This window comes from Dermacentor silvarum, chromosome 3 (genome assembly GCF_013339745.2).
Source record: "Dermacentor silvarum isolate Dsil-2018 chromosome 3, BIME_Dsil_1.4, whole genome shotgun sequence".
NCBI lineage: Eukaryota > Metazoa > Arthropoda > Arachnida > Ixodida > Ixodidae > Dermacentor > Dermacentor silvarum.
Window position 1 is genome coordinate 75,015,601 of NC_051156.1, and position 12,404 is coordinate 75,028,004.

The 12,404-nt window shown below is 47.4% G+C and overlaps 1 protein-coding gene across 1 annotated transcript in view; it reads right to left on the reverse strand.

The window, feature by feature from the left end:
* The window catches only part of LOC119444485 (xyloside xylosyltransferase 1-like), a 49,764-nt gene that overhangs the window by 15,333 nt on the left and 22,027 nt on the right, over positions 1–12,404 (reverse strand). The window contains exons 3-4 of the mRNA XM_049664618.1: positions 10,146–10,405; positions 8,802–9,090 (exon numbers count right to left, since the gene is read on the reverse strand). Coding sequence (XP_049520575.1) covers positions 8,802–9,090; positions 10,146–10,405 — 549 coding nt within the window. The remainder of the gene's footprint in view (positions 1–8,801; positions 9,091–10,145; positions 10,406–12,404) is intronic.

Genomic DNA, 12,404 nt, shown 5'->3' on the forward strand with positions numbered 1-12,404 from the left:
GGATCGCGGTCGCAGTTTAGACGGAAAGTTTTGCGGTCGATGAAAAAAAGTATGCTTCCAACAAGCACTTACCGCCCCGTCATTCACGACATTTTTTACAGCATCAACGGTAGCCTCATTTCATTAGGCTCTCATAGTGTTGTTCTCGTTTGAGGCCTTTTTTTGCGCGACACCGTGCCGTCATCCATTGCACGCGTACCAATGGGCGGGTCTCTCGGTCTGTTTCGCCTACTGTAGTCAGTCTTCCTGTATAGTGCTCCCCGAAGAAACTACCAACTTTCACTCTGGGCCTATCGGCGCTTCTGACCGTGTAATGTAGCACCCTCTCCGCTGTAACTGCGTATTGTCACCGCCCCGTCCCTTCCTCCCGTGAAAAACTAGTGGCAAGTCAGTTCTGCGAAAGCCCGTGAGGTGGAGAAAGGTTCATAAAAGTGAAAACTATCATCTACCAAACTGTAGCACGAAGCTCTACAGGAAATTCTTACGCTTTTCTCAAAAGAAAGCTTCGCAGTTTAATAAGAAAAATGTGTACTGATCCGGGGAATCCAACCTGGAACCAGGACGAATGCTTCTTGTACTACAAAGCTTTCTTTCCGAGAAACCCTATGGGTCTGCTTCGTAGAGTCGTGCCACTATTGAGTGGGTGACAGTATTGTCTTTCGTGAAAAGATCTTGTATTGCTTCACTGTCGCTTGCGGCTCTTGACATCAAAGGAGGTCTTACTGCATGTTTCGATGGCAACCTTCTATCTTTCACTGTGATCATGTTTTATGGTGAACGTCTTGGACATATGACAGTAATGGAGAATTTACATGTTAACAACGTGTCGGGTGACTCTTCCAGCAGACTTCAGTTATCCTACGTTTCGTGTTCTTTTGACGCCCGACAAGTATGATTGTTCTCTCTGTTGCCGAGTGCCTTACGTTACTTTGGCGCTCCAAGCTACGCGACGTCTCGGAAGAGTTTCGTTATTTCTTCGATGTCGTACAGCCTTCTGTTTGCACCACATATCTCGTCATGTCCCACAACAATAATACGCCCACCTCCTAACCTCCAAAGGGAATAGACAGCTTAAAAAAGAATCGCTCCAACAGAACTTGGCGCATTTCTGAAAAAACGGGGGCACGGGCACTTTGCCAAAATTACAAGCTATATTCCATAGCACATTTATAAGTATTTGAAATGCAGAAATAGCCGACATCTATCCACGTTTCGTGCAAATCATTATGACTGCAGAGCGTATGTGAACAAAATATAAAGCAAAATTGATATCAGCTACAGTGACCAACCCTCACACCACGCACGTTGCTGAGCATTTACTGATGCGGCAGTCATGCGAGCTGACTGGTAGAAGACGACTAGCCGCAGCCTTCCCTTTTTGTTCCGCATTTGGGTGCTCTGTGACTGGTGAAAATACTTCGCGCTCTTTAATAACTCTGCCTGGTAGCGAAGGTAAACCATTCCACTGTAGGTAAACCAGTCGTTTTTCGCAATTGACATTCGCTGTCAATGAGCATTTACTTGCTTTTGTTCTCTTTGTGTGCGCGTGTTTGCGAAAGTTTGCGCTTAACGCACGGGACGCTTTTCTCAAACGTTTAGGGGGCGTTAAAATGTATATTTGAACTCCCGCTCACAGAGCTGTTTTGCTTCACTCTCACTGAGGTACGTAGAGTCCCGACCGGACTAGAGACCATGCGCGTTTCCCCCTTAATGTCTTCGCAAAGGAACTGTTTACCATAGGTCGCCGGGGGAGACCGCCGCTCTCCAGCAGCAACCAACCCCTGCTAGGGTGCCTCGATACCACGGAGGCGGCGCTTACATCGAGCCACCCTAACCCCTGCCTCACTCCCATCGCTCTAAGGCGCATTCAACTGAACGCGCGTCAGTTTTCGCTGATTGCGCTGGCGGAGGTTTTTGTCTAGCATCATTGTTAGAACAGTCAGTGTCAATGAAGTCGAGCCGTGCTTCTGCAAATGATATTACCTTTGCAGAGGTCGCAGAAAGACTCTTAATTCTGTAGACACAGCGTCAATATCTATTAAATATAATAAATAAACGCAACATTATTTACGAACAAGAAGTGTTGACAAAAGAAGCACACCACAACTAGGAAAACACTTTTTCTTTAGGAAGACGGAAAGTGTTGCTCGTTTGTTGACATAGTCAACAAAGAGATACCGGAATAATAGCGCAGCATAATTAAAACCTGACAACTCGTCATGTGAGCACAGGAAAAACAAAGAACATCATTTATGTTAGCACCTTGTCAATATAACTTGTTTAATACAGAGAATGGAACTTATAGCCTAACATATTTTCTGAGTGGCTTTTATGCGAGTATGATGCAGGTATTCTTTTTCTTATTATTTTTTTTCGGCCACTATACGCTTGCGTGGTTGACCAGGAGTAGGTGAATAAACTTGTCAGCAATCAAGTGTGCTGACCGCCTGCTGTGGCAATTGTCCAGGCTATCTGGGAAACTCAGAATGGTTAATCTTATAGATATTCCATATTACTTAAAAACAGCACTACCGCCACAGGACAAAGAGAGAGAGTGGGGACGCATCCATGGAAAACCACCAATGCGCCCTATCTGCCGTTCTTATAGTTATTTTGTCACTATGAGGTGCGAAACTTTGTACATATCTGTCCGGGGGAGATGATGTACAGCTTTGAAAAAAAATCTAACAATTTGGCGTAGAAGTAAAAGATATCGAGTGTTCGGGTAATTGTGACCACTTCGGTATTAATGTTTTACTAATTGATACTATGAATTATCTTTGTTGGTACTTGAGAGAAACACAACACGTACAGGCGCCAGATTCGTACTCACTGATGAGCTTTAAAGGGGTTGAGAGACCAAATTCTGAGGCTATAAAAAGCCTGCTGTATGCTTCCTGTGTATTTAAGGACACCAAACATGAAGTGTTAGACACAGCAAACGTTTAAATATATTTTAATTCGCTTCGAAAGAGTGCCTAAACGCTCGTTCTCGCAATCGAGACCCATCGCTAGCGCGATTGACACCGGCGTCACTGTGTTGGAAGCGTAACGAAAGTTTTAATGTCGTCATAACGCATTAGAGTGACGTACAATGAGCGGTGACCCACATCACCGGGCACGCCTAGAGAACCTCGAGTCTAGATAGCAGTGAGCCGCATCGGACGCAGACGTAAAGTCGGAATCGTAGCTGCCGCAGCTAGCCATGACAACTATCGCCATGGTTTTCTTCGCCTGCGCTGGTACAGAACGTGTGTACGAAAGCGGACGATGCTGCAATGCGTGCGTCACAGATTTGTGGGCCCACGTGACCAAGCTTCCTAGACAAGTGACGTCACTGTCTAACTCGGCGCCCGGAAACGGAAACTGAAAATCGTTCACATAAATAATGCGATAATAAATTATTTACTGAGAATATACGAATCTTCGAGCGTGTACGTATCATGCTTCCTGGAGCAATAAGAAAAGTTTGAAACAAAGAACGCGTAAGCCACAAAATCGATGTCTCAACCCCTTCAGTAGGCAGCTAACGTATGTCAAGCTGGGGCTTCCAAAGCGGCACACATCAGTGCACCAGTGTCGTGGATCCGGATTCAACGTGCGCGAGACAGTGTTGATATGACCAAAATATTTTGCGGCAGCTCTATTTTACCAACATTTCTCGCTCGTAAAACGACTAGTTTTAATAGATGATAACACTGTATTTACACAATTAATTATTTCTGCGACTTCTGCAAAGCTCATAGCATTTTCAATTGCAGCAGGAGTTTGATGTTGCCGAATTGGTGTAACATACTTGAGACAAAAAAGAAGGCAGGCACAACGTACGGGCGCTACCTGCCTTCTTTTTTGCCCTCGTCTCCTTGCGCTGTGTTATTTTCTCTTTTTTTTTTCTTTAAGCATTTGCAGAAGCACTGCGCAACGTCTTTGACACTGACTTTTCCAACAATTATGCAAGACAACAACCACAGCTAGCGCAATCAGCGATAACTGACGCCTCATTGCGATGGGAGCGAGTGGCAGGGCAGGACAGCGCCACCCGGTGGCGAACACTCCCTTTGCGAAGGCAATAAGGCGGGAATGCTGTGGTCCAACTGAGCCCTAAATTAACTTCTCTTAGCCTGGTCCTAACAGTATTCACTTTTTACTTTGAAAAAAAGTAACGTGAACTTTTTCACCCGAAAATGTTTTATGCCAGTGTCCACGATCAACTTCCTGTAACGGATAAGACGAGCAAAAATGCTGTCTTGACATAAGGTCCCTATATAAAACAAGTTTTCAAGGTAGCGCCACTCATCCTTTCCAGCTCTGACCTCCTATCCGTCACTGTACGGAAGCGCCCCTAAGAAAGTTCAAAATTAATTAGGCCATACAGAAAAATGGGAATACAGCGAGGCCAGCGAGGCAAGGAAAACGTATAATGCTCTTAGGTAGGGCAAGGTTACGTGACCGACAGGTGTCGAGGTGGCAGAGAGAACGGATGATATCGGTGGCCAACACCGGTGGCGCGGTCGCGGTGGAGAACCTGTAGGACCCGTATGATGACGCCAATTCACCTTCGGCCGCTGAGAAACGGCAATGGCCAGCAGAGTTTCTCCAGATTTTTTAAATTTTTTTTCTGGTCTTGCTTTCGCCTTTGTCCACGGGCGATGTGCGGCGCAGGCCTCTATTAGGGTGCTTTAATGCGCGCGCGGCACATCGTGGCACCCAAGTAGTCCAGGATTGGTAGCGGTGGCGGTCACTCCGAATGTTCGTCTTAACCGAAGATTACCTCTGAGACGCTTCGTCTTAAGCGGATTTATTTTTCATTGAGTCTGCGGAAAACCAAACAAACGTTGCCATGTTGTTCGTTATATGCGCGAATTCGGCTTAACCGAGTTCGTCTTAACGAGAGTTCACTGCATATTATATAAGGAAGCATAATCTGTGCAGTCTAACTGTCAACACTGCGCAGGTTGTATTTTATGCCACTAGCCATGGCATATCACATGATCCCTCGCATCCGCCCGCTTCTATCCGAATTCATGCTTGTTAGTTGCTCTCCACTCCGATGGCAACAAATAAAATTTCGGCACGTGTTACACTCTTGTAACACAAGGCGATAGTGAGCTGCACATTTGGTAATATATGAAGCTATACAAACGGGGTTACAGACAGACAGACAAGAAACTATTTTGTCCTAAGGGACTACTTTGTCGTAGTCGCGGGCCGAACCTGCACCGGGGGCGGAAGACCGTGATCTTCAGCCCTTTCGCAGGCCCTTTGGACAGCCCGAAGCTGGACTGGAAGGTTGTCGCTCTTGACGGCTTCTTCCCTGTCTTCTTGCCTGATGAAAGGCGAGTGGTGCAATGCAGAACATTGCTACAGCATGTGGATAAAGGTGGACCTTTCCTCGTCGCGATCGGGGCAGCGGGGATCCACACCTGAAGCGTCCAACAAGGAGATCCACACCAAGGCGTCGTCCAAGGCGAGAGAGACGCCGCTCGTTATGGCCGGTTATTTCAACGCGCCGCACGAATCCTGGGGCTTCGTGAGAAGCATTCCCAAAGGCTGCAGACTCATGCAGGCAGTAACTGACAGCTCCCTAGGACTGATCACTGACCCCCATAGCCCCACGCGCATGGGAAACTCGATCTCGGGTGACACCACCCCGGACCTGGCCTTCGTCAAGAACGCGCCGAGAGCGGAGTGGCATAACCTACAAGAGAACCTAGGCAGTGACCACTACATCGTGGAAATCTCCCTCCCGGTCTGCGCGGCCCTGCAGAGGGCCTTCAAAATAGTGGACTGGGACACCTTCCGCAAGAGAAGGAAGGACGACCACGAAGAATACGAGACCTTCGCGGACCTCGTAGCGAAGCTCAAGAAGGACGTGGCTGCAGTCACCAAGACCATCGAAATGGACCTCAAGCTCAACCGCATGGACGCTCGATTGGCGCACCTGGTCGACGCCAAGAATTTCCTCACGCCCAGATGGAAGACGTAGAAGCTGAATCGAAACCTCCGGAAGAGGATCGCGGCCCTCAACCACGAGATCTAATCGCACTGCAAGGAGCTCGGCCAGCAGCAATGGAACGAAGTCTGGGCGTCGGTCGACAGACAGATGCGCGCATGATTACAGGGGCAACGTTCTGTCATGTTCATCGGCATGCGTGGCGAACTATAATAGCAGCAGAGGCCTTTTGTCAAGCTACGTAGCCTTTAGCGTCTGCTCCCGTTCCCGTAAGCAGGTAGGATAAATAACCTTCAAACTTCAATAACAAAGACGAGACCCAGACTCCAGAAGAGCTGTTGCTGTTTTAGGTGCCAGTGATTTCTATTTGTGTTCTATAGATAATGCGCTGGTAACATAATGTGAGTATGACGCTAGTTAAGAGTTATGATTTCCCAAAGACGTCCATCTAAATACTTCGGCGTTATGGGTATTTTTCTCCAATCTAGAAAAAGGCGTTTTGTTGAAAGAGTACGCGGAACAACAGTGCATTTTAAATCAAAGTTGACGGTGGTAATCTAAATGTAATGCCAGTTTAAAGAGTAGTTCTAATTGAAGTGCCCTGAGTGGTCACTATATTCAATAAATGTGTACCCAACATAATTAGCTGAAACGTTTATTAGTGAAATATTATCCATTTTAAAATATACATGCTGATTTATTGTGTAGGGAACGTCCACGTCTTTGAGTAATAAAGCTGAAGGAGCAGTTTTCTGCTATGTGCCACAGGAGATCTTTAAAATTGTGTTTGCGCTAAAAAATAAAATTACCGAATTTGCAGAGTTGTGAAATAAGGAAGCCAAAGAAAGTTAGAAGCTCACCATCACATATTCCAGATATTATATACATGGCTAGAAAAGCGAGAAAAAAGCGTGTTAGGGATGGAAGCTTCTGGAATAAATTAAATAAATTCCAAGGTGGAATAATTTACTCAATAGATTCGCATAAACATGGCGGCATATAATAGTATGGCTTATTATTTTAAGAATTTAACGCAGGAGTGTCAAGATATTTTACCATAAATTTCATTCTACAGCGATGATGCACTCAGTACCATTTTCCGCCTGCTGTATAACCACTGTTCATCGTTATTATTCCTCTCTCTCTCTCTCTCTCTCTCTTTATATATATATATATATATATATATATATATATATATATAAACGTTAAAAGAAGTGCAGGCGCACGTAGAAATGCAAAAAACATTTAACGTCGACGTTTCGGTCGGGTCCGGCCTCCCGCGCGGGAGACAAGTGGAACCTCCTCAAGCAGTTACTGGACGACACGCAGTCCAAGAGAAACCACACTCGGGCCATCGACAGGCTGGTTCACAAGCTCACTAGCGAAGGCACATCTACGCACGAAGTGATGGACGAAGTCGCGCGTCACTACCTCCCCATAGGGCAGTCCGGGCCGGAAGATTACAATCGGGGTTAGACTTCTTTGCAATCCATCTTGGTAATGCATTAAGGTAAACAATTGGGGCTAGTCGTCTAGCAAGTCATAACGAGCCGCTATGGGAAGTACACGTGTGACACTAAGGCGACCTCCTGAACGCCACGTATGAAAACTCAACCTAGTACCCAAAGTGCGGCATGTTAGTGCACGCACTAGGCTACACATTTAATCAGCGAGATAGATGCGACGTGACGTGTGCAATCAGGCACGCACTAGGCACACCTTTAGTAAGCCAGAACCGCGGGGCAGCTGTGGCTTCAGGGAAGCGTACTGACCTCGCACCCCGGAGGCCTGGGTTCGATTCGTCCCCCCCCCCTAACAAATGTACCAAATGATCTTTTCAAACCGACTAATTTACTTTGTTTACAGGAACCTCCCTGAACAATGTGATGTTAATCCGAGCATTTTTTGCGGTTTCCGCAATGTTTCGTCACGGCGCAGTTTCGCCAAGGTCACTACCAAGGTCACAACCAAGGTCACCGCCAACATAGACATCTAAGGCTTTCGCCTTAAAACATTGCATGGACATGACGGCAGGAGAGCGTCTTTGCGAATATAGTTTCCCATTATCTCCGACAAGACAAATGCGATGGCCATCCGCACCTGCACTTTGCGAATCCTGCGCACGTATTTGGCTGCAACTTTCAACACGTCGCGTATTTTGACAGTTACGTACCGCGCGGAGATAGTTACTGCTTCATTGGCAAAATGCGCTACACTGCGTTCAACAGGAACTAAAGGCTCAATAAAATGCGCTTGAGAACTTTTACTGTGCAAGAACTCTCATAATAATAAAAAACAAACTGGTGAAATTCTTGACAAATGACCATTTCGACAATCCATGGTTACGCACCAGCGTCGGTTAAAATTCTACTAAAAACTTTGCCTTTCTTTTGAAGACCAAGTCTTGTGTAGTATACATATCTTGATTGAATGTTGCTAGAAAACTTAAATTACTGATTAAATCATTGGACTAATGCTAAACCTAGTCATCATCAAACATCAGTCTCTTGCCCAATAACTGTACATTCATGAACACTGCTTTTATTTTGGTGAAATCCCTTTTTAGCACATCGTGATTGCTCATATGATATATTTTTTTGCTTTGATTGTGTTATTTTTCGGGGGAGCCTCACTATTACTCCAAAACCAAACACACTTGGGTTACGAACATAATGACCGGGAAATGACGGCGAATTCTCCGCTAAGACGCCTTTTCACAAATTCCTGCTGACAGCGTTCTACCGGGATCGCTACTACGTACGGCCTGCCCATCTATAAAAACCCACCCCTTATGTAATGCCCCTACAGGGGACTTTTAAGGTATTAAACTGAACTAAACTTCCATCACCTGCCGGTTCCAGGCACAGGGCAGCAGATGCAGGAGCGCCGGTGTCCGACACGAGGCTATCGTGTAGAAGTCGTTGTCGGCCAGCGGTCCTCCGTACCAGCCATATGCATTCACCATATCGTCCAGGGTTGAGTAGAGACGGTTGTACTCTGGCGACCGTCGCATGGCGTCCAGGTCTAGCAGGGCGACGGCGCTGTTTAAGCCTGGGTTGCCGCCCACGGTCGGGGGATCCCCGCAACCACCCTGCTTTGGAGCGGCGCCCCTTTGATGCCGCAGGGCGCGAGCGTACCTGCCGCAAGACAGAATACGCTATGTAACAGGCGAACGAAGACTGTGCGCTGGTCGATAGCATATGAAATAAAGAATGGCACATCCTCCTTATACTTAACATGAGAAGAACAACATTTCCGTTCCGAAATTTAGGCTACCTACTTGTTGCATAATTTACTTGCATGTTAATAAGTACAGTTAGTGACATTAGTGTTAGTAACAATTACTGAAGCGATAAGGTGGTCACTAATGATAAGGCGTCACTAATGGAGCTCATGTACAGGCTCTAAAACATCTACGCATCTGAATTACAATTTTCAATAGCGCAATGTTGGTATGTACGTGGTTTGGGCAAAATATATTGTAAACTCGGTATACTTCAATTATGCTCGACACAACGCGCGTGAGATCTGGAAAAGTAACAGTGGATTCTGCAACATAATGCTCGGGAATCTTACTTGGACTCGTACGCTATAGCATCTGCACCAGTGTAGCGATGTCAAAAATGCACCAGCCAGCAGCACGAATCAAGGAAATCGCAAGACTGTCTTTAATGCCGCGCGACAAAAACTTATTAATATCATTTAAAAATGCCGGTGCGTGTGCTCATTCTCGTGGTCAGGCGTACTACAGTCGCGACAATATGAAAACGTTCTGTTCCCGCTCAGGCGAGAACGGTATGTCTGCAATCTTTGAAAGACACACTCCACTATCCGGACTGGCTTGATCCGTGTGCCCTAGCAGTGCCCTTAATACAAACTTTGTCAATATAGTATATTCGAGCCAACTAGCACGTGACCAAACTTGTTCTGACCGGCATTTTTCCTGCATAACTGTAGTCAACCCAAATCTTCACGGATCGAGAGGAAGATTTAGGGCTTATTGTGTTTACTCAAGCGCACCATCACTTCGAAATTTTTTGGCAGAGGCTTTGCGTGCACAACATGGCTATCAAAGGGTCATTGTTGCGCGAGCACATGCTTCTATCTCGCCGTTGATGCTGGCTGATCTGATGACATTGAAATAAGGGCACATCACACGAACGTGACTCGTGTTATCGGCTGTCGTCCCTACCTGGGGCTTTGCTCCCTCGCCAGGCCGAACACGGCCCTTGCGGGGAACAGTTCGAACTGCGCCCACAAGAGGGAGACGTCGGCGTAGAACTGCACTTCCGGCGCCAGGAGCAGCACGCGTTGCACGCTCAGCGATCGGTGCAGGGAGGTGCACAGCTGGAAGAGGGAGCGACGCTTGGGATGGTGGCCGGTGTCATTAGCCGTGCCGATATTTAGGGACTTCGGGTGCAGAGGGTTTGGTGCCAGGTAGTACAGGTCTACCTGCGTCCAGCCCGCACGAACTATTTAAACGCACTCGCGCTCATGACTACTATACAACTTGCAAACTGCGACTATAGACTGCCGACCAAGCGTGCCTTTTAATTTAAAAAAAATTCACCGACGTTAATGCGAAATGTGAGCTCAGCTATATGCATGTTTCCATTTCCCGTCTGAATAGCATTATGATTATATAGGTACACGGTTTATATTAGGAAGAGAACGCTGAGAGTAGTGTAGCTGGCATGGACAATCTTTCTCGTGCGGCACATAGCAAGCGGAGCGAAGTGTGGCGCGATCGACTGCCTCGCTAATCGGGAGATCGCGAGAGGCAGCGCGTGGGTGACGCGTGGGCGCGATTCACAACAGCTGCCGCAGAAAGACCTCCGCTTATGCAGCGCTTTGTCTTCGTACAGACGACGCGCGCTACTCTGGCGCCATATCGTAGCCACCGTCGCCGCACAGCCCGTCTTGCGCGGCACTACGCTTTTCTTCGCACACTTTCGTTCCGCCAATGACGAGAGCGGCCCTTTCGTCGCGGGGAAATCGAGCCACCAGTGTCAGCGGCGACAACACCCAAGGGAACGTCACATCGAGCCTTACTCGTAGCCGCTCGCCATCGCCCCTTGCAGGAACTGTGATCCCCGTCACACACGTTGGTACCGCGGACTGAGCGTAGCCCTCACACCTCATGCTACACTGCCTCCCCCCCCCCACCCCTTTGGGTGCGCAGATGATATTGCCTACTCGGCGGCAACTCAACACATGCGCAGACCATCTCCCCTCCGCTTTCCGCCTCATGCTTTAATTTCTCGCTTTGATCTTTTTCTTGCTTCTTCGCTCGATTACGAGGTTCGCCAACGCTCAGCGCAGTAACGGGCGCCTAAGGGCCTGTACACGCTCGAGCCGCTCATCGCCGCAAGCCGCACCGCATGCTGGCGGTTCAGTGGCGGCGGACGGTTGAAGAAACCGGGCACAAAATTCGATTCACGCTGAGACCGGCGCGAGCGGTGCCGTACGCATGCGCCTCTGGCTGGCAAACCAGATAACGAGGGACTGGCAACATGCAACAGCGCTGGTCGCAGCGTTTGTGTGCTGGCGACCAGCAAATTTTGGCCCAAGCCAGGATTTGTTATTACGTTTGTTTTCTTATTAGGTAATTTTCTGATTAGTGAGTCGAGCGGTTCGCATGTGCCGGCATCCGCACTCCGATTTGGGGCGCGACGTATGTTAAGCGCCGGCAACCGAGAGGCGGGGCCAAAGATGTTAAGTCGACAACTATCGTCAACAGCAGACGACACTGGCATATTTTTGTCGGCATGGGTTCAAGTTCCGCGTCACGGCGAAAACGCAAACTCTTGCACTGTCTACTCTGTTGACTGCTTGTGTTGCGTTGGCGCGCTGAGCCACCTCTCGAAACACTATGCAGTGATCTTACCTGCGCTTTTTTTTTCGTTTTCTTTCTTTCTTTTTTTTAAATCATTGCTACCGCATACTGTTGTAACAGCATACATCGCTATGTCACTCGGCTGTGGCGGCGTGACGGGCATTTTTGTAGATGTGCTAGCGAAAGCTTGCAAGACCGCGCGTGCGTTTAAGCCAATGAACAAGGGATTTTGTCGCAGCAACGCGTAGCACGCTGAAGCGCCGCAGCGTTATACAGGGTGTTCATTTAAAGTTTAAAATTTTTTTTTGAACTCTCTGTGGCAGGTAGCATAATTCTTAACGTTGAGCTGGGTTATTCGATGAGGCGGACATTAGTAACACGAGAAAGCCCATATTGTACTAATCAAAAAAATGACTAATCAACTTCTTAGTTAATATGTACAGCACATATTGTGATGTACGATTGGAGCCGGTGAGCTTGGCAGGCGTATCCACTTGGGATGAATTTCCAGAATGACGCCAGTTTGAGAATATGTGCCATCAAACTCGCCCTAAAAATGCACTGTGTTCCACTTAATTTTTACCAAAAATGCTGTTTATACATTGAAGCACTAAA